This window comes from Centrocercus urophasianus, unplaced genomic scaffold (assembly GCF_019232065.1).
Source record: "Centrocercus urophasianus isolate 14NV4802_14NV808 unplaced genomic scaffold, USGS_Curo_1.0 seq_34, whole genome shotgun sequence".
Classification (NCBI taxonomy): Eukaryota; Metazoa; Chordata; class Aves; order Galliformes; family Phasianidae; genus Centrocercus; species Centrocercus urophasianus.
The window spans coordinates 6,682,385-6,709,992 of NW_024884911.1; the positions used below are offsets into that span (position 1 = coordinate 6,682,385).

At 36.0% G+C, this 27,608-nt stretch overlaps 1 protein-coding gene across 1 annotated transcript; it reads right to left on the reverse strand.

The window, feature by feature from the left end:
• Positions 1–3,226: 3,226 nt before the first annotated feature.
• C5 (complement C5) lies at positions 3,227–27,334 on the reverse strand. Its single transcript, XM_042830583.1, has 41 exons — positions 27,183–27,334; positions 26,178–26,370; positions 25,372–25,534; positions 24,624–24,694; positions 24,059–24,150; positions 23,180–23,262; positions 22,679–22,769; positions 22,277–22,382; positions 21,497–21,623; positions 21,300–21,415; positions 20,892–21,089; positions 20,110–20,313; positions 19,401–19,607; positions 19,072–19,221; positions 18,096–18,225; positions 17,715–17,780; positions 16,963–17,163; positions 16,216–16,306; positions 15,727–15,803; positions 14,923–15,062; positions 14,063–14,284; positions 13,471–13,531; positions 12,811–12,900; positions 12,374–12,586; positions 12,156–12,231; positions 11,655–11,814; positions 11,108–11,203; positions 10,607–10,778; positions 10,221–10,426; positions 9,194–9,346; positions 8,737–8,799; positions 8,306–8,387; positions 7,640–7,691; positions 6,834–6,936; positions 6,030–6,104; positions 5,833–5,938; positions 5,554–5,640; positions 5,153–5,242; positions 4,712–4,795; positions 4,019–4,157; positions 3,227–3,739 (listed from the first exon to the last, which is right to left on the reverse strand). Exons 1-41 carry the CDS (start codon positions 27,245–27,247, stop codon positions 3,610–3,612), a joined length of 5,031 nt encoding a protein of 1,676 aa, XP_042686517.1. The 5' UTR covers positions 27,248–27,334; the 3' UTR covers positions 3,227–3,609.
• Between the last annotated feature and the right edge of the window lie 274 nt (positions 27,335–27,608).

Genomic DNA, 27,608 nt, shown 5'->3' on the forward strand with positions numbered 1-27,608 from the left:
CATTAATGTGTAGACAGTCTGGTAATCCCACAGAAGCCAGCCTGAGGATAAAATACAGAAATATAGAATTTGAATGCTTATTTCTCTGGAACCACTAAAGCTATAAGCCTATGATTCAGAGCCTGGAACATTTGGAGACTCGCACACCATGTACACAAACAACCAAGGAACAAAAAAACTGCACAGTTCAGATTAAATGCCCTTTCTAATATCCAGAATCCCCGGTAAGTATATAAGTACAGAATGTGTCTTGTAGTAATTCCCATTTTATAATACAGATGAGTCATCTAAACGGGGATTTTTCCAGGAATTTCTGTTCTTTTCTGAGATTAATTGAGTACCTCGGGCCTATATGGCTAGAAATCACTAAGGTAAGCATGGCAGAATGTTCTAAACTCACCCCTATGCTACTTCCATTTTTCTCCTGTCTTACTGACTAGGAGATACGGAAGCCTGCCAACATAATTCACATGTGTCAAGTGGACAAAGATATACCCGTTTTATACAATGATATCACTGCACTTGAATCAAATCAACGAGTTCTACCTCAGCCACGGCAGCTGAGGCAGCATCTCTGTATTGAGAAACAAGAAATGTTTCCCAGAAGGTGTGTTGTTCTTGGAGATAATAGGGTTTCATAAAACACAGTTACCTTCACTACAATGTCATGCAGTTCGGAAGTTGGTTTACAGGTCGACTGCCCAGGCAACCTCACCCAAGATTTTAAGCATGTTTCACTCTGCAGTTTCAGTTTATACCTAATCAGTATTAGATACAGTGGTATCTTCTCATGCTTCCTAGAGAAGTACAGAAGATCCAAAAAAAGTACTCACAGAACCAACATTGAAATCAGCCGTGACTGTCTTCTTTCCAGATATTGAACAGTCTGGATGGAGGGGATTCCTATGAGAGAGAAAACAGGGAATTTAAGGCTCTTGGACATGAGGCTTTTGGGTAGCTAGTCAATAAAAATGAACATGTGCAACTGCACTTTCTATCAAACTGTTTTGAGTTTTACTAGGAATCAACCTGGCCAGCAGCTGTGAGAGTGAAAATTGTCCCTTTATCTGCTACTTTCCTGGAGGCAAGGCAAGAGTTCTAGTGGTCAAATTCAGTTATCAAGTGCCAAAGCAAAATTTGTTGTAAATGATTCAGTCTACTGTGCCTTAAAGTGCAAATGAATGGCACAAATATTTTTTTCAGACTTGTTTTATTTTTTAAACAAGAATTCAGAGCATAGAATTAAGTTTGTGTCAAGAAAGTGCAATAGAATACCTACAGAAGTTCAGAAAAGAGTCCAAAAGGAAAAGCTAGGGAATAAAATAATTTATGTCATAGACAGTAAATGAACTGCCTCCTGTTCAGTACAAAATGTTTTAACTTGTAGCTTAAGCCCCAGGACCATTACCGTGTGCACATACTTGCCAGTGCCCAGGTTAGTGCAGGAGCATGGACACTGTCAGGCTGAATTCTGAATTTCCTTCTTTCTGTGGTTTTAAATTAGACTAGATTCTTTCTAAAAGGCAGGAAGCAGCACCAGTGCACATTTCCTATTCCAGGTTCTCAAATACCACATGTCTTTTGGGGGAGAAATGAAGTAGCTCTGTTAAACTCCATAAAGCAAGTGAGCTGAGCGATCGGCCCCACTGCTGCCTGCAGCCACTCCGTGCTCAGAGCTCTGATCAGGAGCGGCTCTGCATCCCCTGCCCAGGCGTTGTCCCACAGCCCCAATTGTAATGCTGGCAAATCCAGAATGTGCCCAGCAATCCCAGAGATCACAGCTCCTGTCCCGTGGTGGATTTGTTGACAAAGATCTCTGCAGAGGTGAAAGTGGTTTTTCCTGCTGACACAAAATCAACTTCAGAGCTCTATACAGTAAAGTACGTGTGTTCTTCATCCACTAGGAAATGAGTGGAGCATTTTCAGTAGTTGGACATTGAAACTTCTCTGTTACAGTTCTTTTTTTCAGGGAGTGAGGCAGTAAAGCACTAACGTTTATAGGACCTGCACAAAAACTGTGTTCTTGCACTCCCTCTACTGTTCCTATCACAGTGGCAAACTGGGAATGCTTCAAAAGCTGAGTGTATTCCTTTGTTTAAGATACATGGATGCCTAAATAAAAAGGGGAGTAATGTTTCCTAGCAAAAGGACTTTCAAAACTAAAGCAGCATGGTGAAAAACCTAAGGATAAACAGCTGTATCTACTTGGAAAACAAGATATTATGCATGATTCATGGGCATAGCTGGGCAGTCTTTAAATTAACACAGAGCTCTGCTTTGTTATAAAATTCCACAGGAGTTTTACATATTACTGTAATAGAAACTATAGTGTTGTTACTTCTTATCATAATTGTTCAAACAATCTTTTAACCAAGATTGCAGGGTTAATATCCAAAATTTGGTCTTCATAAAATAGAAGCTGTGAGAAATACAGTACAAGTTTTAAAATGCTCTTTTTTTCTCTACATACTAACAATATCAGGAAAAAAAACAAGCCATCACATACAAGAACATTCAAAGTTGGTTCTAATATCTCATGTAACAACCTCTCTGGAGAGGACTTACCAAACCAGGTGATGACTGAAATTCTTAGCTCAGCAGCAGCAAGGGGAACCCCTCGATCCAAGCTCTCTCAGAGTGAGATTCCCCTGTAACACATGCTGTACTTTTCATTGTAACAGCATGACTGGTCTCTTTTTAGCCTTAATTTAACACTGCCATTTTTCAGTCACTAGACTAACACAGTTTGCATTATTTTAAGGGGATTTTCTCGTATTACAGCAAAATAATTTGCAAGTAACTATCTTCAGTTCTTCAGTGCAAGCAATTATAAGTTCATAACTGAAACATTGCAGCTATACTGAAGGTCATATTGACTGTTTTTCAGCATGATAAATTCAGTTTGTTTAGTTACAAAATGTGAAGTTTCTGCCTATTGAATATGAACTGTAGGTTTCCAAAATGGCTTCTTTCTGCTGCAGGGAGTGGGAGCTGTTTGTCTGAAATACACTGCAGTGTTTCAATGCATTGTTAAGATAAATGGACTAGAACAATCTGTAATTTCTTAACTTAGTAAACCTTCAGCATTGTTTAATTTAAACATCTGTTACTCTGTCCAAATGTTGAATGAAAAATGTTAAGTGCCTGGATACAACCAAAGGTTAAAAAAAAGCAAGATTCTGTCATCTGCAGGTCTAAGAAACTGAAAATTAAAGCTTTAGCAAAATTATTTAATAAGCCATTTTATTTTTCCTTCTGTAGTGTGTGTGCTGAAGGCAGGGTTGTTTTTACAAGACTTTGGATTTCAGTGTTCTGAGGCATTTTTGCTACTGGCAAAAGACAGTCTTTTCCATGTTATTTTTACAATCATTCCTTTTCAGTTCATCTGACTTCAAATGTCTTTGAAGTCTTCTGCATTATTCTCCCATCCAAGCTCAAAAAACATACTTTGAAAATTATCAGGTAATAAAAAAATGGCTATGAAATACAAGCCAAGAGTTTTTTCCAAGGTAATAATCATGACAGTTAAGTTCTAGAATTACTAAACCACTGAGGATTTCTTAAATGAGATGTGATCTGTGTTTTTAATTTAAAAATTCTCCACGTAGATCAACAGCCACTGATGATGAGATCTTCAACAAAATCTTCCATTCTGTTTAAAAACTCCTGACAAAATGTACATGCTGTATTTGAAGGCCACCATTCAATCCAAGTGCTGGAGTCCAAAGGATACTGGAATCTAAAAAATAAAAAAAAATTTAAAAAAGGATCAACAATGCTCATATTTTAAAGTAAGATTTGGGGAGAAAACCATCAGATAGAAAAAGAAATACAATAAGAAATAGCTTGCTTTCTGTTCATAGCCCTATTTTAAATTTACACGGCTGAAAACACATTGGTTGACTGACTGATGGTTGAACTGATGCTTAAAAAAAACACATCAGACACTATGTGAGATTTATGGCATACAGGAACTTGCCACCTGGCAGCACAGCACATTCTGATGGAAGATTCTTACCTGAAACTGTAACCGACGTTTATCTTTAAGGCTTCTTTTCCCATGATCAAATATTGCATTCCAGGGCTCAGCTCAACATCAGTACAGGTCTTCTTTTTAACAAAGGTGATTTCGTTATTTTTTTGAGCAAAAGCCTGTCCTGAAGTAGAATTGAAAAATTGAGAAGTACATAAGAAGAATTTCTCATCACATTTGTATTAGGAAACACTAACGTGTCCGATGGTGTGGGACAGTGAGCTATTTGCCACTTACTGCATAACAGGAAAATTGGCTGATGTAAACATGTTTCCTGCAAATTATTGCTAAATGAAATAGAATGGTAAATAAACCTTGTACAGATTAAATAATTTTCTATTAATTAAAACCATTTACCAGTTGATTAAACTCAAACAAAAAATGGGTGAAAAACAGCAGGAATATGTCCATCTTGTTTTATCTCTTAAGAGATGATGAACTGATTACGGTTTAGGACTGTTAACAGCTATAATACAGAAAAACTTTCTAAAAACATCGTGCAAACACTGCCCTTCTTTGGACAAGAATGTTCAAAGTCTGTATTTGAGACTAGGGTTTTTTACTCTCCTGAAATGAGTAGGTTTGACTCTTGATTTTTGTCATCTGCTTCAGCAGAATCAACCAAACAGCACTTGCTCTAAGCAAAGTAGTTACATGCAGTAGAAATGGGACACTCACCTCTTTTATACAAATCCAGAATAGTTGCAGAATACTTTACAAAGTAACCTTCCTCACTGCGAGATAAGATGTTCACTTTGTAAACTGCGAAACAACACAAAACAAAGGTTTTTTATTCCTTTTTCCTGCAGTACGTTCCAAATGTCATACAGATGCTCAGGCAGAAAATACAGCATCCCTTTGCGTTAAATTCTGATAAAATTATGACTGCAGCTGTACACTGCTTGGCTCTTATCTGATGATCCACAACTGCTCCTAACCCCTAAGTCACACAGAATCATCTAGATTGGAAAAGACCTTCAAGATCATTAATTCCAACCATCAACCTCACCCACCGAGTCCTATCACTAACCCGTGTCTCTCAGAGTCATGTCCATGTCTCTTAAATATCTTAAATTTTAGCAAAAGCATGAGAAATAAGTAATACAATTCAAATATTACCATATGCAATATCATTCTGGCATGCAGCTTCTCTCCTGGTATCAGCAGTTATTGACTGATCTAGTCTTTCTTGTACTTTGCTACACTCAGCTACATGGAGAGAGAAAATACAAACAAACGGTTAAGGCAGTGTCATCAAGCATCCTCCCAAAAAACATCATGAGCTTCTACCTGATCCAGATAATCTACTGTAACCAAGCAACACCATAATGATGGCAGTGCATGGTGTAACAATAATATTTTGCTGTTGTTTATTTGTTTGGTTGGTTTTTTTAATGCAATTAAGGTGTATCTTTACAGGACAGAGGATTTTCCTTTGTGGTTTAAAATGATTTTGTCCAAAGCATTAAACTGCACTTTCACACCAAATGAAATAGAAGAACATCTTTTAAAAAGTTTACCTTCCATGCATCTGCATTCATCTCCTTCGCACAACCTCACAAGTTTTTCATTTCCATATGGGTTATAAAATACAGTGCATCTTTTATCTACAAAATCCAAAAGGATACAATAAATAAATATAGAGAAACCAGGAAAATAGCACTGAAATTCTGTGAGTCGGAAATTACCTGTGCTTAAAATAACAAGGATGAGAAAGCTGTGGAAGAAGGGAAAAATGTAGCCTTCAAAAAAGGTATAAAGAGCTAAAAAGCACAAGGTTGGAGACATGGAATACATACCAGGTGCATGATACTCATATACAGTGAATGTGCCAGGATTTAGCATTCCAACATGGAAAAGCTGACTTATTCGGAACCCAACACAGAGGAACTGATCAGCTGGCACCTATTTGAAAGACACATGAATGAAGAAGCTGTGAAAAGGAAATATAGAAGGAGTTAAAGTTGTTCTTGCAGTTATGATAGAGGTAACATACAGAGTCTATCTGCAGAATAACATGCCCATCTTTTATCTCATAATCAGCTACCAACTGGTCGACTCCACTTGCAAGCTGTAGGGAAGAAAAACAGAAAAAAAATTGATAAAGTTTTCTAGATGACCTTGAAAATTTTTCAGTCAGTAGCTTTGATACAATTTTGAGACCTAAAAAGCTATTTTCCAATTGCTCTTATGATGTTTATACTCTCACTTTTTTGCTTTTTTTTTTTTTTTTTAAAGGAAACTTTCCTTTTACACATTGCATGAAGACAATGAAGAGTTACAATGCTAACTGTCTTTAAAGGGATACTTGTGTCCATTTCTAGCACCCCATTTAAATCCCATAACTCGGAGTGCCTTCATCTTGCAGTAAAGGTGGACTGATGCTGCAGTGGAGATTCATCTCACAGATTTCAGGCACCTAACAGGTGTGAACACTAAGAGAATCCTCTCTACACTTAGCAGATAAAACCCCTCCAGAGGTGGATTAACATCATCCTAACACAAATGGCAGCCAGTCTCTATTCACTTCCCTCTTTCCACTGATCACAGAGGGAGCCTGTATTACAAGCTTTAGTTAGATGTCTGGCTTCTGATCAGTTAAAGGAAGGTGATCTGAATCTACAGATTCTACACTTAGGTAGACTATTCTCATCAGCATTAGAAGTACTTTGCAGCAACGAAAATAGAATGAATATAATAGAATCTGCACTACTAGTTTAACAGAGAGAGATGAAGAACAGTAAGTATCACAGTTGTCAGAAAAATCTCCAGCAGAAGGAAGATGTTCTTTGATACTTACAGTAGATAAGTCTTCTCTATTTGCTTCCAATCCACTAACCAAACTTATGTCCATCACTGCATGAGCAGATCCTGACTGTGGCTCCCTTGTGCTGGGCCTGTACCTAAAATATATTAAAAGTAAAATTATTTAAACACAACTGAAACTAAAAATAATCTTCAGCGTGCCACCTCAGAAATCTCAAGGAAAATTCTATCAACATTCATAACACCATCACAAAGAAATATATTCAGGATGAATCATTTCAGATTTATGAAAGGTCTCATACTTAAAGGAGTTTTTCTTAATACTTATTTTCCTGGAGCACTCAGATATGAATCAATGAAAACTATTTCCCAAAAGAATAATGACCTTTGTCTTGATTATTGCTTACACAAATGCATAGAGAAAAATGAAGAAAACAAGATCAGAAGACCAGATGTTATTATTAACAAGGGAGGATTAGCAGACAAATCATTTTAATCTCTCTTGGAAAAAAAAAAAAAAAAAAGATTTGAATATAAATGTCACTTAATGCAATATGAAAACAATAACTAAGAAATAATATAAGAGCAGAAAGTCCTTATAACATTCTTAGAGAAATTTCATTATGTATACGTACAGCCACAATATATTTCCTTGCACAACTCAAATCCCCTAAGAGATGGGAATTACTCCTTTGCAAATAGGAGTGCTGAATGTTCAGCAATCCAGGATGTTTGGAACCAGCACTGAGTTTAAATGACACGTTCAAAAACAAAGCTTTGGCTCAATCACTGCAGAAATAATAGCAAACTACCCAACTAACCCCCACCAGCTGTACTTACTTTGCACAAGCCTCCAAGCGCCCAAGTGGCTCACCATCTTCCCCTCTGTAACCTTTTAAATCAAGAAGAGTCAAAGAAGTGATTTGAAAACACTTCAGAAATAGCAACCCCAAATTCTTGTCAACTGTTCTCATAATTGAAAGAGAGTTTTAAAAACTGCTTTGGTAGCTACTTCTCATGTGAACCCATTGTCCAGTCACAAACAAACAACACCAAAGTATTTTATACTGTGGGAAAAATGTCAGCTTTAATGCTTAATATGATTTATCATGTACTACGGTTGTTAAAAGTGCTTCATAGCAAAAGCTCAGAATGCATTTGTACACCCTGCTGTACAAGTCTCAGTACCTCGCAGAATTTACCACAAACCACTCTCCTATTATATTTCAGTCTTCTGCTAGAATTTTATATTTCTCAGTGCCTCAGTTGTAATAGCACTTCTACAAATGAGTAAAAATGCAACAACATAAACACACTAAAAATATTTCCATTCACAAAAAGACAATAGATTCAAAAAGGGCAAAAAAAGCTTCTAGCAATTTGTTTTCCAGTGGAAGAATTCATTAATATCATTCCTAATAAAAAGCACACTGACAAACAAAACAAGCTTCCCCCACCTAAGCACTGACCCGATCAGCAATATTCAAAACCACATTAACTCTTTACCATCATCTCTCCTTGGAACAATCTTCAATTCAAAGTCACATGACTCTTCAGAAGTGCCCATTACATTATACACTGTCCTCACCTACAAACAAACAGCACAGTACAGGAACAGCAAACAATGCTCAAATATGGCATACAAATGCTAACATTGACACGACAGAGTTGGAGACAACTCTGAAACAACTCTGGCTTGGTGGTGTTTAGAAGACTAAAAGTACTGCATGAACAAGTCCTGATTGTTTTGTGAATGTAAATACTAGCCCACATACTGTCCTACATCAGCTCAGTACAAAACGGCCAAAATGACATCCATCCCTTCAGTGTAAAAGTAAGGGCAACAAGAGGAATAGCTTATGAAAAGCTGCATGTTCTTTCTCAGCAGTCATGTTAACAAACAGGAGATACCAATAAGAAACTGGTTGCATGCTTACATTTATTGTAGCTATGCCAGTGCTGCTGCCTGTGCTTATGTATATGTCATCATCCAAAGGTACCTAAGGGATTGGTGTTAAACATAAATAGTTTTAATAGTAAAGAAGATAACTGAAGCCAGATGAACTGCTTGTCTTTTCTATATTCAGATACAAATTAAGGCCACAAACAGCTTCTACAAAAAAAAAAAAAACAAAAAAAACAAACAAAACCACCACCAAAAAACACAACAACACAACTTGAGAGGAACAAGCAGAGATGAGTTATACAGTAAAAAAACCACACTAAATGATTAAATGTAGCAGATAAGCAAATTCCTTGAACACTTTCTATGTCATATTAATGCCAGTTTACCAATAGATTAAGCTAATTTGGTAGTGCTCTTAAAGTTCATAGAACTACTTAAATTAAACAGAATTCTGCTTTGGCTTTTCAGAAGAGATGCCATTCACTCACTGTCATGGTTCTTCCCACAAAATTATCTTCTGTCAGTTTAAATAGATGCAGGTCTCCATGATTTTTGTATGCAACCTTAACGCCCATGTCCAGATGAAGCCGTTTGACAAGAAGGGAATATTCAGTCAAGGCCTCAAGAGCATTAACAGTATCCTGTCAGCAAATGATTTTAAAGATTTACTTACAAAAATATAAAACTAAAAAAAAATTGTTACAAAGCAATTCATTTTCTGCAACTTAAACAGGATGACACTTGCTGGTAACCATTACCTGCTGCAGAGCTCATGCAGCGTGGCAGCACACTCCAGACAGAGCTAAGCTATCTCACAGCTATTCTCACAGGCATAATCGTGCAACTTAAAGAAACAAATGCAAGCACTAAAGAAAAGACAAGCAAACAGTAAATAGCAAACACCTGTCATTTTCTCTCTGCAATTTGTTCTTTCTCCCTTATAATTTGAAAAGATCAGGAGCCTTGTATGAACTGGAATGTTCCACATAGTATGATCACTACAGGCTTCCTGGAGAGGTGGTTGATGGCCCGTATCTGTCAGTGTTCAAGAGGCATTCAGCACCTGAAGTTCTCTGGCAGCTGGACTCAAAGGTCTGTATGAGTCCTTTCCAACTGAACTATTCCACTCTATTCTAATACAGTTTTTGCATAGAAAACAGAACCGCAAACCCTCCTACATTGCATACCTCATTTTGGGGGGAAAAAAGAACAAACATGTCACAAAATGAAATATTCTGTTTTATAACTGGCTCTGATTTATAACAGCCTTCTGGTATGACTCCTTTCGTTCAGCTTATCTCAAGTCAGTGGAATCAGCTTGCAAATTTCTGTTTATAATGAACTTCACAAAAATATGTATTTCCAAGAGACAAAGAAAACCATGGCATGAGAGCTGATCAATGCTTGTGCCATGTACAGGACCTTGTCAAGCTGGGTCATCTAATGATAGCATCCTCTTAAGGTTTCTCAGATTTTGGCACTTGAGGAATGGGAACAACGTATTTACAAGCTCACCTGAGTTGAGTAAAATCCTCCACCGTATCTTTGTTCTTCAGACAACCACTTGATGATGGGATTAGCATAGCTCTTGTCTCCTCTTAACAAAGCAGTAAGCAATGCATACGCTGTAGTTTCAACCATTTGTGCAGTAACAGAACTGGGAGCATGTAGGTCTGGTGTTTTAAAACCATCTTTCCAAAAGCGATAGATAGGAGGGTCACCTACACAAGTACAGAAAAAGGTTTCAAGTTGTCTATGCAGCTCAAGAAGAAAAGGAGGCACCCTCCCTGCATATGTAAGAGATGATGATAAATGACATTTATTCTAGAAGCTGATGATCAGAACAATCTACTTGGGGATCAAGCCTGATACACAGTTTGAGAGAATTTAATAAGCAATACCTATGACAGATGCTTCCCTCTTCAGAGCAGAAAACAATGATCTTGCAGCCTGATGATTCAAATCCACAAGAGCTAAAGCATATGAAATTATTGCCATCGTAAAGGGGCTTTGAGCAGCCTGTGTGTTTTTCAACAAATAATCTCCTGCCTTGTTTTTAGCATCATGGATTTTCTGAAAAAATAAACAGACTGCAGCTTACACGTATAAGACATTTATGTATGTGTGTGTATATGTGTATACTTTACATATACAATGCATATTTAGATACACCTATTACACACATCTATCAAGACAATATAGGATTGCATAGTATCTTCTACAATTTACCATAAAGTGATCTAGAATTTCATTGTTGTTCTTTAACCAATTTTGAAAGCAATTAAATCTTAACCTCTGTCACTGTAAAAAATCCTGCTGATTTCTTTGAACAAATGTTAAAGAAAATAGAGAAATCAGAATCCCAGAACGTGACTGCAGGCAGAAATAAAAATGTTATTTACCTGAGTAGGGCACATTTTAATTGATTTTTCAATTCCAATAACAGAAAATGCTGTGAGATACAAAGATTTTTCTTTAGCTTCTCTGGGTAACGTACCCTAGAAAATAAAATATCTAAATATAATTAAATAGAAGTATCAGTTAATTTCAATAATCACAACTTTTTATGTTTTAAGAAAGGAAAGAAATAGGAATTCCTGTAGGAAATATCAATTTGATTTTACCTGAAAATATGTGGAGTCTTTTGTAGGTAAGAGCACATTAGTAAAAGAGACAAAAACATATTTATCCTCAAGCCAGGTCTATAATTTTGTAAAATCAAGCTACACATTTATTTTTTCTAAACATTAAGAATTGTCACACAGCTACTTTTAGTGGGAGGACAGGAAAACTTGTAATGTTGTGCTGTTCTTTAAATTAGTTACAAAGAGGTAAAATTGGCAAAATTCTCCCAGCTAGATTCCTGGTGAAATGCAGCCTGGAAAATCTTGCACTTTCTGTAACTTCAGTTCTTGCTCTGCACACACAGTAAACATGCAGTTTTCATACCTGTAGTTTCACTGGTTGATAATCTGAAAATTCACTGAATGAACCATCTGGCATTTGGCAGTTGTCAATGAACCACAGAAGTGTATTACAAACAGAAATTTGATCAAGATTTACATATTGATTCACTTGTCCAAGAATCCTTAAAGCAAAAGCTGTCAACCTGACAAAGAAATCAAATACATTATTTTTGTTTTCATTTGCAGATGCTCTCAAATTGCTGGAGATTAGACAGATTTGCACTGTTTATGATTTAGGTATGTAATGCACTCCCACAGTTCAAAGAGATATTGGAGATTAATTTTAAATTTGATAAGTGGGCCATAATTAGTGGTAAATAATGTTATAATAGGGATCAAATACCATGCTTCAGGATACAAACTCACTATAATGCTACATATCCTACTTGTAAATATCACCCTTTAAAAAATGAGCTATAGTATGAAAGCAAAGGACTGACTCAAACCTCTTCCATTCATGCAAATCCAAAGACTTCCAACTCACCATGTGCTAGCTTGCCCATTCTTCCACATGCTGTATGAGAAGTCAGAATTTCTGAATGATAAGATGCTTACAATTCCTAAGGGATGTATTAGGCAGAAAGAAAGTTACAAAAAGAGACATTAAGGTTACATCTGCTCACTCAGATACATTACCTTTCTTATTCAGCAAAGTCCATGAAGATCTACAAATCTGAAGCAAGAGAAGTTACATTTTTCTACCTTCTTTCATCTTCCTCCTCATTTGAGTTCTTGAAGTTAAGGTTTCAGGACCCAGTACATGCCAGTTGTCTGATGCTTCCAAGTAGTGAAACACATAAAATATTGGGGCAATACTCATGAGCTCTGCCTCTGCACTGCCCTTCGGCAGAGTCGTAAGAATACTGAGACCTTCAGGACTGAGGACTGTGGCAATTACTTCACCCAAAAGATGTCCTGTGGAAAGAATAATAACAAAACTGACTTAAATGAATGATCAGGAAAGTGAATCCAAGGACAGAATCTGACTGACTTATAAGCAATCGTTTTTTATTGAGAGATCTGCAAAGCCTTTTCTAGAAAGGTAAAAAAAGCAAAAAACTAAAAATAAATGCAGGCAAATTTAAAGGGAGATTAAGTTTATGGAGTATTAGTACAACAAAAGCTTCAATACAATTTACCTTTTACACTGACACTTCTATCAATTTTTGTTTTAGGGACCAGGTTTAGTGGAATTTTATAACGAAATTCTTGTCGTCTCTTGATTGAGCCTACAAAGGAAGATGCACATATAGCACAGCAAAATCTAAATCAGTAGAGAATTAAGATAAAACAGTTGGATTTAAATGTTTCAACTGTCTAAGATGGCAGCAAAAATAAACAACATGAAAAGTAGAAATATGCATGCATACAATATCATCTGTTGAAAAAGAACAGATGCAAACACTGTAATTGTACTTTTGTCTTTACTGTTAAGAGGAAATACCTATGAGTTCATAAGTCAGCTGTGATCAAACGAGTACTTTCCATCTTCAGTACTAACATACCTGTTGATCAGCTTTCAAGCACACAAAGAAAAAAGTATCATTACATCATATTTTTAAAAATACATAATGGTTTATTTCTAAAGAATGTATTTTTTCAAAGGCTAGATATTTAGAGCTGGATTTGTTAGCCAATGGGAGGACAAGACATCCTTGGACTCGTCCCACAAAGAATATGTCAGAACAGAGAAGTGCCAATCTTTTCATATCACAAAAAACTTGAGCACCGTGTGCATGAATCCAGAAAATGAAAAAGTCAAGAAAATATGTACAGATGCATAGAATCAATTTTCATACCATAAACACCTTGTGGATCCAAAGTGACACCCGCATGAAGTTCTTTTTTAATGCCTTCTGGCTGTAAGCATTAGGAGGAAAGAAGCAGAGAACAGTAACACTGTTACACACAAATACATTAATTGCCTTCTGCATCCTTCTGTAGAGCTGAGTTCTACTTGACTGTTCCACAATGTATTTAAGTTAGTCATCTGTTTCCCAAAAGTATTTGAGAAGGTTTAACAAAAGATTTAAATGAAAGCTCAGGAAAGTGTAAGATCCCCCTCCAAAAAATATCTTTCAGTGAAATAGGATTAAGCATTTGAAAACCTGAACCAAGTAGCTTAGAATTTCACACTCTCCTGGCTTATGCAATTGGATACACATGTATATTTCTGACAGTCTTCATGTGCAAGGTATAAAATGCACACACTCAAATACCCTGCTACGCATTTTTCCACTGCGTACCCCTCAATTAATTCTATGATATCACATGATATTTGGGAGTAAAATAACATCAACATAAAGCAATATTCATATATTGATTTCATATATTTTGTTCTTTTTGTAATCGAATCAATATGAAAATCAGAAATAATCATTTTTCCTTCACCTTTACACGCAATGTTTTAACCACAGTTTCACTGCTCCCAGTTGTCAGCAGTGTGAAGTTGATGGTGTGAAGCCCTAATTCCAAAGGAAGAATCCTGAACATAATTGGTGATGAGGAACCAGCACCCAGATTCTTCAAATCACAATTGTGCATCCTTGTTCCAGTAGTTGCAGAATCTCCAGAAGAACAGATTCCATCTCCAGCTGCTATTTTAACACAGAACTGAAACATTGAAAGATTTTAAATGTTCATCTTCACAACAGGAAACTACCAGAGAAATACTGAAGTCACTGAACTACCATACTGAGCATTCTATTACTGTAATACTCTATTTCTGTCTACAATGAACAAATATTACTGGTATTAATTGCAGAATTGCTGCTTTTTGCACTAGAGACACATTAACAAATGTTCCTTAGCAATGTCTGGGGATCACAGACATCTTTACATACTTTTCAATAATCTTGCATCTCACTTCAAATGCACTTCATTAAAAGAAGCTCTTTTGCATCAAGTCCCTGGACAAAACAACCTGCTAGCTCTGGAGCACATTATTCCAAAAATCCCATCACTGACTTGATATCTTATCCCAACATTTGGAGTAGAAAGACTGTATTTTAACTTTTATGGGACAAATTTGCTACACAAATCCATGACAACATCATAGTCAGTGGAATGGCTGGAAATGAACTGATTAACTTATGTTACTGTTACATAGTATAGCAGAGCATACTTAACTCTTCCTGAAGGACTACAGAAACCTGATCAAGAGATCTGTTTATAATAGGTACTCATAGAGGAAGTGCTTTTTTTTCAGTTTATTTGTTAATATTTCAATAAAATTCAGGAAGACAAATTACCTTAATTTCAGAAGCTCTGTGATTATAAACAGATCCTTTTAATTCAATTTGTTCTCCTCGCACCACAGAATAAGGAACATGAATGCTAAGGAAGATGTCTTTCACAACTTGCACTTCCAGTGGTGCAGCAACACATATACCTGACAAAATGAAACACATAAAATCACGCTACTTGTCTTCCCTTCTGATAAACCATTCTTGCCACCTTTACTGATGATTTATCATTTTTAAAAATACACTTTGAAATAGCCCTTTTTTTTTTTTTTTCCAAAGCTGTTGCTTCCTGTTCTTCACATATACTTTCTTTTACATACTCACTTTCAAGTGCATTTCTTTCATATGCTTGCTGACATCGTAGTCCTTTTGCTCCTTCTATTCATTCCCAAAACTAAAAGAAACTCTTCTGTTTAATCTACCATATCTAATGGAAAATCCGCCTCTTTCTCTCCTCAGGTTCCCAAGATATTGATAGCAGGTCACAGCACAGGTGTGCTATGGAGGAGTCACTCATTTTTTGTGATGTTTTACTATTCTTTCTTAATTCTTTATTATGGGCCTCCATCAAATACAAGTCATTAGGCTGGACCACCTTTCTCTTGCACTGCCATTTTTACCCTCATAGCAGGAAATGAAGTAATTTCCTTTCCCTAAAATATGTACTTTTATGTTGTCTTTTCCTCTTTTATAACCAGAAAATGAACGTTTGAGAATATGCATGGGAACTAAAGTGAGAGGTTTTACAAAATCCAGACTGAAAAATCACCTAATTCTTTGGCTACAACTGAATTGGGTTGCAATACCTACCTTTATCAGAAATGCCAACACCTTGCACCTCCCAGGTAGTCAGCGAATCAGGCAGAGTGACAGACAAAGTCTTTGACCTGTGTTTGGAAGTGTTTTTCTTTTACAGTCAGCACATTCATACATTAACTATTCGCTAACACCAACAGCTGATCAACATAAAAACAGCAGGTGCACAGAAGAACTGCAGTAAGGCAAGATGAGAGCACTGGGAACTGAAAGTCTGGGTTTTGTTTGAATAAGCTTGTTTTTAGCTGACTTCATGGAAGCTGGTGTTTAGCAAGGTAAAAAGTGAACAGAAAAGGGACTCAATCTGGGTGCCAGACAGCACCTCCTGCATGTAGAACATGACAGGAAGAGTGTGCCTACACAATACTGCATCCTAGCACACATTGTGACTGTGTGTAAAGTTACACAGGTTATCTCAAGTTAGCATTTACTTTATAGAAAGTAACCTGATGGTGTTAGTAATTTCCTTGAGAAAAGAAGTACCGTGGAGAAACTTGATGAACTTCCCATAACCAGCTTTCAGGAAAATAGCTTCGAACTTCTGTCTCATCTAGTTCCAAGAGAGCTTCAAATTCTGTAGAAGATGAGTAAATCAAGTGAAAAGTAAACAACCAAAAAATGCTTGACAAAGGCCTTCCACTAAAGGCATGAAAATCATTATATCTTCCTTTTGTGATACTGTATTCTATAAGCCTATTTGCCTCAGGTTAGTCCTGATACAAAAAAAAAGTACCTGAATACCCAAATCAAGAGCCTGTTTATTCCAGTTCATCTATTTATACATATGGACAGCCATTCAGTATCTGGACAGATTAACCTGTTAACAAGCAATTATAGGGAGAGAACAGGAGACAAGACATTTCACATTCCCACTGATCATTCCTGAGATGTTATCCACTGGCTGTTTTAGGCCTAGGCAAAGGATTCCAAGTTCAGCATTCAAACTAACATTCTCTTCACATGATCAACACATTTTTGCTTGTTCTAAACATGGATGAATAGAATATAGCTCTCCAGCAGTCCTATCAGAACAAAGAACTGCTCTCTCACCCCTCTTTAGGGGTAACAAATCAAAGTCTATGGAGACTGGCACAATTCCTTCTGAAAAAAGGAGGTAATCAGAGAGGGTGAACAGGTTAACTAAGTTGTCACCTCTACATTTATTCACACTCTGGTAGAGTCTAGAGTGTCTCTACATGTCCACACAAGAGTCAAAGCTCTTCTACTTACGTTTTCTTGCTAATATTAGGAGTTTATTAGGCTCTTCTTCCCGCAGTCTGTTTGCAAATTCACAGCAATTTATGAATGCTGAAATGCACTTTGGATGACTCTGAATTCGCCGGGCTCTGTCACTGCAAGTCTCACTTACTGGATATACTTTTACTCCATGCATACAGCATTTTCGAATTTCTAGATGTTTATATTTGGATGCTGAAATAGCAATAAAACAATTCCCTTCCTTAATATAAAGTTTTAATTTTCACATGCATTTTAATTAGCCACGCAACTCTTATTTCTAAAATTTGCTGAGTCTCTCTGGAGGTACAGATCTGAGGAGGAACACGAACATGTATTTTTTAAAATGCACTTAGTCACAATTCTGAATTAGAGGAGTTTTAGTACAGTAAGATTTAAAAGACAAAAGCTGTTCTATCGGCCTTGGTCACTGGCAGGAGGTGGCTGCTGTGTGGTACAACTGTGTGTTTCCAAGATCTGCCTTTCCAGAAAATAAAAAAATCCAACCCTACACATATGCTACATTCTCAGTGTGTACCAAATTCTGCTGATTTCAAACCGAGCAGATGTTTAAGAGGCTTTATAAATGGGGTCCTATTAAATGCCATCTTCCACCTTTGTCAGTCTCTCCATTACATTACACAAATAGCAGTAATTTAAACTATTACACAAACACTCATTTTCTTGATGTGTAATGGGCATGGCCCTTTTGTCAAAAAATATCTTTTAAAGAACTTTGTGAACACCTTCTTTAAGTACTCGCTCCTCAAAGTCAGACCGTTTGGTTCTTACAACTTCATTGCACTTTTCACCTGTTAAAAAAAAAAAAAAAATCAAGTAAGTACAAAACACAGGACCTCTTTGATAATAACACAGACCACTTAGAAAGATACCCATAAAGTCACATTCCAGATTTGGGAGACATTTTAAATTTATTGCATTTTCTTAAAAATAAGCCAATTGCAATAACCAACCCACAAACCACAGTGCTTTTCTGCCTGAAAACTCCATTTTTTATTACATACATTCCTATGAAGTATTTTTTAAGTTCCAGTGTACTCTGAGTCTCAAGAGAATATTTCAGGAAAGAAAATCCATAATTTCACATTTAAAACCAGGGAATATACCTGCTTCATTCGAATCATCAGCATTTGCATTAGTTAAAAATGTAAGGCCAGCCATTCGGAATACATCAACATTGTTTTGTCCTCCTCCAGCACCACATCCAAGGTCACTCTTTTCCAATTTCAGCATTATCTGAGGAATAAATACATTAGCATCTAACTAAAATGTGGAACAGATTATATATTTCAAATGATAAATGAGAGAATTAGACATGCAGAAAGGCAACCTTAGTCTGGAAAATGTCTTCACAACACCCTGAAGCTTACCATTTAAAAAGGTTGAACTAATTCAACCACCAGAACCAACAGTCATGCTTCTGTGGCACACATCTGAGCTAATAAGTCATTAGAATCAAGGCAGAAGTGCGTCTGTAACAGTTCTGATACTCAATCTAGCTTGTTTAAAACTTTTAGAAATATTCTCCTATTAAACTCCCTTGTATTTTGTATCTGACTGTTCCAAGGTGTCAAAGAACTGCTATATTGTACAACAGGAATGGAATTTTTTTCAGTGATATGTATGTTTTCTTAACATATACAAGTATTGAAAACTCTACTAGGACTGAAAACCTCTATAATCCAATGAACATGATAGCAACTGCCATGACATTTTAAAAGTATGCCATAAAAAAATTAACCTGAAAAGATTATAGGAAGAAATAAAAAAGCAAATATAGACTTTGTGCCTCTTTGAGCACAGGGCTCTCAGACACCACAGCCTATTTTTGACCAAGTCCGAAGGTTTCTGATGAGACCTTTCAGATCTGGTTTCAAAATCACAATTGACTTTTACTGGAAATCAAGACATTGTAAACTAATTATTTTTATAATTCGGAACCATCAGAATTTAACCCACAGATTTTATTCTGGATTTCTCTTCTATTTTTAGGCTTATAGAAGGCATAAAATGTAACAGTGATTTGAATAGGAACCTAAAACAAACAGCATTTTATCTTTCTTTTTTTGGCTGCTACTTAACTTTTTCCATTGCTCTCTTTCCTCTTCCTGTTACTCCATATATTGCCTTGTCAACAGATGACAAAGCAACATAGGAATGGAGTTGTGTTTTCATGCTAAGTGATACAACTTCTGCTGGCTTATGTGTCTCTTTGCTCGATAGCAACTTAATCTATAAACAAGAAACAAATGTCAGTAATCTTCAAAATACATTGTTCAAAATCAATGCATCCACAAGTTGACATTTCAACACATCAAGGAAGTGTTAAAGAAGTTGTGTAACACCAAGTTAAAATCTGATCATAAAATGAATGCAAACCCACAAATTTCAGTGCCTATTTTACTACTCACGTCAAGACTACTCCCACACTTCTGTTCCACATTTAGCCAAACAGAATCAGCTACTAACTCAGCAGGTTCTTCTCCCACAATATAGTAAACAATAAGACGTGCTGAAGGAACCATTTCTTGAGTTATCTGTAAAGACAGATGCTCGTATTCCAAATCTTTAATTCTCTTCTGAGTTCCGAAGCTGACTATCTTCCCTTTTGATGTGATCTGTAATAGAAAGATGATGGAGAACAAAAAAAGACAAATTTGAAGTTGAATGTCTCTCATGCATAATAGTTATTTTCATTTAGGTATAATCCAGCACACACAAAAATGCACTTAGCACTAGTGTGTCTAGTTGAAGGGAAGGCAGCTCTCCCTCGTTCCATAACAACAGCTGCTGTCTCTATGCATCTTTGTCTTCCTTTCCTTAGGTGATTCAGCTCATGAAATAGCTCTTGAGATTAGCACTACTACTTCTTAATTCCAGCCTACGTCAGACAAGAATTCATAATAATATAGCTTTAACATATAATTTAAACACAAATCTGGTAACAAGTTATTACCACAGGTCTGGCATTTTTACAGAAGGCAGTATGCATAATCTGAACAGCTGTGTGAGCAGCATGCATCCTCTGGTGATGGTAGATCCTGACTGCTAAAGTCCTTCACTTAGGATGATACATCCAGTCACAATTCAATATTTCATGTGGAAACACCACTGACTTACCAAATAGCTGTAGTGATGTATGTTATGAATGTATCGACTTCGTGGGTATATGTTAATACTTATGAAATCCCCTACATTCAGTATTTTGTGGTTTGAAGCCCAGTCGATATAAAGATAACTTTGACTTAATGATGAATAAACTCTTGCTTCATAGGTTTTGGTTGCTTGGTTTTCGTCTGAAAGGTGTGGATCAGCAGTTCTTACCTGAAAAGATAATTAAAAGTCCACAAAATTTTGTAGCAGAGAAGGAAATAAGACCTGCTTGTCCTGACTTTTGAATAGTTTAAGTAGCAAGCTACGCTTCAGAAAATAAGCACAATATTAAAAGCATTTTGTAATATACTGTTCAGAGAGACTAATAAAATAAGCCATCTAAAGGCTTTCATATCTTAATAAAAATATTTATAAACACAAAATCAAATAGAAATTGCAGTATAGAAGCACATACATAAGTAGAGCAGAAAATGTCAATAATACACCTCTCCATAACAAAAGCAGCACTCAGAGATTAGTTCGCATAATTCAGTTATTAAATAAAACATCTGAGTACTATGAAATAACTACGTGATTAACTGGGATGTTTTGCTTCAGAATTATTTCAAACACAATTAAATATAGAAGTAATGGTTTATTATGGCATTTAGGTTTCATAACTGACTATTGGGAACAATGTCTAAGTTTGTAAACTACCTGTTGAGAGCAAAATCTTACCACGTGCTGAACACTGGAAAAAACACAATTTTACAGTCTAAGAAACAAATTAATGAAAGAACTTAACTCACTTGAAACTCCAGTAGGTTACTATCTGGTGGGATGTTAACAACAAACAGAGCAGTTCCATCATTTATGCTTGTTTCTCTTCTCCCATCTGAACCCTCTGAAATCAACTCTGTCTCATCCATCTGTTGACTAAAGGATTTTGCAGTGATAATTAGAGGGATGTTTCCAACAAAGTGATCCACTGTATCCTTCACCTGCACCTGTTTATCAGAAAATATTTCTTTCAAGAATGACATTTTTCAAGCAGAAAACAAGGGGTTAACCTTCTACAACAGCAAATTTAAAAAGTGTCAACAGGCAATGGAAATCAGAAGCGTGTTAAGATCTACAGTAATATTCACAAAAAATAGTAAGACTGTAACACGATGGGTTTTATGTTGTAATGAGCAGTAATACTTCCTTTAACCAACCTTAATGAAGAATGGAAGTCCAGGCTTTATGAAGAGTGGAGTAGCAATCAAACTCAGTGTGTAAGGAGACACAGCATATTTGACTCCAGAAAATTCCACTTCACCGCTGAGGCCACCTAACAAAATGTTATGCCTGTCTTAATAATTGCATCCTAGGGCCACTAATTTCAATTGAAACCAGTCAGAAAGCAACTCACCCATAGACTCTGCTACTGATGCTGCAATGTATAAATATGACCCATCCAATTCTTCCAGGCTTTGAAATCCTAAAGAACTCACTGCTTTCTTACTGTTAAAATTGATCTCGGCAACTCCATTTCTAATCTTGAAATAAAATGAAAATTATTCATTTACAGTGAATAACTTAAAATAATAGATAGGAAAATTATACCTAAATTCTATTTTCAGCATGTTTCTGTTCACTATTTTCAAAGAAAATCAAAGGTGGACATTTTTAAAGAAGAAATCAACAAGAAAGAATTCTTTCTTCCTTACAATTATAAATGATTAAAGAATCAATAGCAAATGTTCCAAAATCTGCATGCAAGCCAAACACAGATTTCTCTCTCCTCATTTAGAAAAGACAATGTCATTTCTTCAATGACTAAATCAAAAAGACCAAACTAATTGAGAAAGGGAGAAACAGTCTCTGATTGTGAATTGCTATTACTGCATTGGTCCTATGTTTGATTTCTTTTGTTCTGTAGTAGACAGCAAAAAATGTACTTCACAGCAATTGCAACTCAAGTGAACAAATGAACCAGACTGCAGCTACACTGTTTGAGATGCTGCTTCTGACTTCTATTGCAAAGTATGTTTCTAAGTAGCTGCTGAAGGATTAGAAAGGAAAATTTGACACTGAATAGCTGTCAGTGCAAACTAAGAGTTGGGACACGTTCTTCCCAGCCTCAGTAGAATTGGATCAGTACTGAATTAAGCAGGTGAAGTCTACACAATTTAGGCTTCCTTTTTCTTACCTTAGTTACAAGCATTGCACGAGGCATCATTCTTTTTTCAGTTCCTTCAATTATTCCAAAACGTAGAAAAACATCAGCCTTTGCAAGTCTTTTATTATAAAAGTAGCTGAGAATAAAAACCAATACATACATGTTTTTAAGACTTCCATCCCAATGACTGCAATAAAGCATGATTTTTAAGAAGAACGATTTTTTAAGCAAGGAATGGAAAAGAAATGTCTACACTGAAAAATAATCACTTCCTAAGAATTTTTAAATGGTTCACTTAATTCTGTAGCAGAGCTCAAAGGATTGTAATGATATGATTTCTAGGGAAAGAGGAAGCTTCTCAACACAAGAAAATTGTTCTTGAAGTAAAGAAGAAAAACACACCTTTTAGAAATCAAAGGCAAATTTCCTTACCTAGCTTTCACAGCAATCCTGAAGTTCTCAAACTTATCAGAACTAATGAAGTTATTTTCTGGCTCTATGACAATGGAAAAGCTTGGCATAGCTGAAAAAAGGAGTAGAAAATAAAGGCACTTTGAGCGTTTTTAAACAATGACCAGAAGGTACTCAGAAAGATACCACTACACACACTGACAGCTGTCAGCTTCTCCACAGTGCAATGCAAGTTATAAAGCCTAAAGTTATTGGTTTCTGCCCTCTCCACATTTCGTATCAATGCAACCATGCCAAAACTACCAGCACACAGAAGAATAACTATTAATAGGGAAGTTGTATTCATACAATCTTGAGCTGATATTGCCACTTGGCACTATATTGCATCCTATAGCTGTTCAAGTAGGCTGTGCTACCTTAAGCATTTGTGAGTTTTGTTACTCTATACTGCATGGCTGCCATATTTAAATGTCATGGAGAAGGCACATAAAAATGAAGATTCACATTTCAGGCATTCCTTACCATATTCTTTTACTTCAAACTTTGCAACAGCTGAAGTTATGAAATTCTTCTTGTACTTTGCTTCAATCTTCCAAATTCCATACCTACAAAAAAATCAACAATCAGGCTGTATTTTTAAAATTAAAAAATAGATACTGAAAATGAAAGAATTGCTACTTAACAAGAACTCATGTTAACAACCACGTAGAAGAACTTGGCACTGACTTTTTGCATGTGTACAATGCTTTTTTGAGAAGATTCTACTATTTATTTGAAACACAGTAATTGAGAAATATGCTCCAAAGGGTCACGCAGGCTTCTGCTAGGGTCCTTCTCTCTCCAACTACAGCACTGAAGCACAAATATAATTTACATTAAATAACTTATAGGAAACCAGTTCCTGTAATCTTCTGGGTTAATAACAGCAAAATAAGAACTATTCCATCTACTGTTAGCAGATACTCAGTTTCAAAGGGGATTCAAAATTATTTTGTATATGGGTTCAGATTATTGCTGACTTCCCAATGAATAATAAATTGGTCAGAAAACATTCTTTCCAAGCTAGCATGCCTCTGCCAACTCAGTGTGTCTTCAGCACCCTCTCAAGACCAAAGGCAGAACTGTAAAGGCATGTATTTTGTGTGCTGCTCTTACTGGAAAAATGCTGGTTATTTGAATGTATGAAATGGCAGACAAAAATTCATGTGAAAGTCAACTAAAAAGGAGAATGCTTTGTCATAAGTTCTCTGTCTACACCATTATAACACATGCTGTGAAATGTCACAAGTTACCCAGTTGCAAGTTACACACACTCTGTGTATCAGCAGAGAACACTCTGACAGCCTCTAAGAAAAGGAATAATTATGCTAAAGGTTCTCAAAGAACATTAAATATATTTACTTGGGATTAGGAGGAATCTTGAAGTCAGGAAAAGAAACTATTCCAGTAAAGTCATTTTCTTCTATGATATCCACTTTTACACCATCTGGATCCTTGAAATCACAACAGAAGAGAATGAGCAGAAATCATTCTGAGCAAAAGGAAAAATCTTAATTCAGTGACCTCAGAGAAAACCTGTGCATGACATCATGTTCTAGAAAGTTACTATCAGAACAATACCTATTTAGCTAAAAAATACAGTACAGGAGCTGCTGATAAGTTTTCTATCTTAAATGAAATAAACAATTGTGTAAAAATCATGTTATCAAAATTCTCTCACAAACTGTCTCCCCAGATATTAAGGATAATTTGTGCTTTTTCTTTCCTCTGTTCTGTAACAGTTTTACATCACAAAACTGAAAAAAATCTAAGAGTGCAAAGTCCTCTTTAGATCTTCTAAAAGATACCTGCAAAAACATTTATCTAACAGTTTTCTTGTATGCCCATAGCACCAATTTCCTATGTAACTAGGATTCTTATTCTTGTGAGCTATGACATATTGAAATTAAATGCAGTTACAACATACCACAACAGTCAGGACAGTCTCTCGCCGAGCTGGCTGCAGTTCTTCATTCAGAGAGTAAACCCTGACTTTCACTGTAAGATTCGTTATAACAGATCTCAAAGTCATACCACTGTTGATATTAAAACAAAATAAAACAACAACAACAACCCAACAAAACAAGCCCATCCAAACCTAAAACTTTTAACTTATTTCTTCATTAGAGTTGTTTATTAATAGAGTTATTTATAGAGTTTATCTTTATTAGAGGTTATTAGAGTTTTGTCTTTAGTACTTATGGAATGCACTTGATCTTTGGTCAGCACGCTGCCCAGACAATATTTGTTCGTGCTAGCAATGAAAGATCCTGCACCAATACTTTTCCATATTGAATCATCACAGTCAAAATAATTTTTACCATTGAAATCCTAGCATATCATTTCTGCAATAAAACCAAGGATTCATGCATCACTATTTCTACATAAACGTGTGTATTTTCAGTATGTTCTCAGGACAATTGAGAGGTGAGGACCCAGAGGAGAGGATATGGTGAGAAATTATTAATTTTTACCATATGATCAAATATTTCAAAGTATTATTCCGCTGATTAAAAAATTAAACAGTAGCTGATGGCAATACAACAACTCTTGATCACATGAGATCATATGAGCCAAGAGTTTAAGGACATTTATATCTGAATTCCTTGGCAATCTGTAAATGGCTTATAAAATACAAATAATAATAGCAGCCAGGAGAAATGAGCATTATTTACCTGACTGATCTGGAGTATAAATTGGTTTATCTGTGTGAATAAAAAGGAATCCATTCTCATAGGAAACAGGGATTTTTTTTAAACCGGTAAAATGCGGAGAAACAGCTTCCAAATACACATACTTGACTGAGTCCTCTGGGCCTGCTAGATCTGTTGGCTGAAGCTGGGAGAGAACAGTTAAAGAATATTATTATATTCTTCAGGTAGATTTTCTGCACTATTTCTTGTCAAGAAGTGGGATGAATTTGGATGAACAGGGAAGCAGAGTGAGAAGCAGCTCCTGGGAGGCGTCACCTCGAGTTACACCTCCCTGGTGATCACAGTTCAGCAAAAATCTCTTGTCAGCTTTCAGTAAAACCTGCTGAGCTTCCTGCTCCCTTGGCCTCAGGTCATCAAGGTTTATGGTTACATCTCAGTTTCTTTAGAGCTTATCAGTGCCAAACAAGATGAAACTTTGTTATATTTTGGTTTACTCTGAATGCTCAGATGAGGCATCTTGTCCGTACCAAACACGTCTCCATTCCTTCCTCTTTATATTTTTAATGTTATTGAATCTGATAATGTTTCTGAAATAATTTGATTAAATTATTTAACTTTGATTTCATTCCTCTGCACTAACTTTATCCAATATAATTTCAATTTCAGACAAACTAAAATAAAAGAAAGCACACAAAGCAATTTGAGGAATGAGGGCCGTAGGCTTCCCCTCTCATTTTAAGCAACCGTAAACTCAGTACAGTCTTTTCTTAAGACTTCCAACTAAATGCAACAATAAAAACATGCCAAGAAAAGTCAGAATTCCTTACTGTTACAGTTACAGAATTTTGGAAGTTGTTGTCTGGGTTTAAATAAATGTGGCCAGAAGAATAAGCAACAAGCTTATCTGGAAAGCTTCTTAAGGCAAGATTGACTGCAAATTCATTTTCATAGCCAAAAGCTTGAACTACAACTTTCTCAGATGTCCCAACTCGAAAGACTCTTGGTGCTGTAAGGACGTATCTGTATATGAAATGTAAAAAAAAAATAAAAGGGTAATGGAGCTATACTTTCATGTTTCTTATTTTCATTTGCAATTCACTTACACAGACACTGCCAAAACCAACCCAAATGAACCCTTAAAATGTTAATGCTCCAAACAGTACACTTGTATAGTTTTCCCACCAGCACAGCTCTTACTGGAATAAATGGGGCAATTTACAGTAAAGGCAAATGTGAGCAAACTTCTGTAGGATTACTCTAATTTCTTCAGTGCTTTATAAATTGAAGTATGCATTACTCCACAAACCAGGCTTTAATACATGAATACACAGTCTATCTCAAATATATATGAAGTGCTGCTGAACAATAAACATTCATCTTTTTCTGAAACACCGAGAGCACTATGATTGATTCCCTTCTTACACACCACTGTTAACAGAAGAACCAAAAGCACTGCTGAATACAACCACAAAACAGACATTTAAATAAGAGCTTTCCTCCAACCTGCAGCATAATATCTGTCTTCAGGCACTACAGAGAATCCAGTGAGCACAGGCTTCACTTTTTTCCATATTTATCTTGTCATCATGTTAAGAATTCATTGCAGGTAAGGAGTTGACTCTACGTCTTTTGCTGACAGCAAATAGAGCAATTAGAGATGCATCAGCCCTTTTTCTAGTGTTAGCATAAATCAGTGAGCTTTGCTGTGAGAACATGTTTATTTGGATAGCCTCTGTTGTAGTGCCTCTACTGAAGTTCTGCACCTATTCACCTAATACAGCTGACAGCAAACAAGTAACATTTCCAGTAAACACTGCATTTGTTTTACTTACGTTTTTTCTTGGCTAAAAGCTGTTCCAGAAAATACTAAAAGAAAAAAATATATTAAAATAGCCATAGTGCCTCAATCAGCACACCTACAGTGACAACAAGTCGGGATTAAACTGTGCTTCACTGCTGCTGCAGATGAACACAAATACCACTGACAGTGGTGATACATGCCACTCACCATTAATAATTAACTGCAGGTCTTGCTTTTACTGAAATGTCATTGCCCTTCCAAATTCATTAACTCTCACAGAATTCTGACCAGCTAACGTCAGGATTTTCATTTTTTTTTAGTTTAGGATTTAAAATATTTAATATATACAGAGCAATTCTGTATCAACCCTAACATTCTCCCACTAGATAAGTGCCTAGAAATTCCTTTTCAGAGGTAGCAAAAAACAGTCTGATTCTGTTTGCTGTTCAGAAAAGCA

Coding starts and splice junctions, on each gene's coding strand:
- C5 (XM_042830583.1), bottom strand. CDS start 27,247: ATGGCTATTTTAATATATTTTTTTCTTTTAGTATTTTCTGGAACAGCT. Junction 20,314..20,891: donor GTAACCTACTGGAGTTTCAA/GTGAGTTAAGTT, acceptor TTATCTTTTCAG/GTAAGAACTGCTGATCCACA. Junction 4,158..4,711: donor TCTGGATTTGTATAAAAGAG/GTGAGTGTCCCA, acceptor ATTCTACTTCAG/GACAGGCTTTTGCTCAAAAA.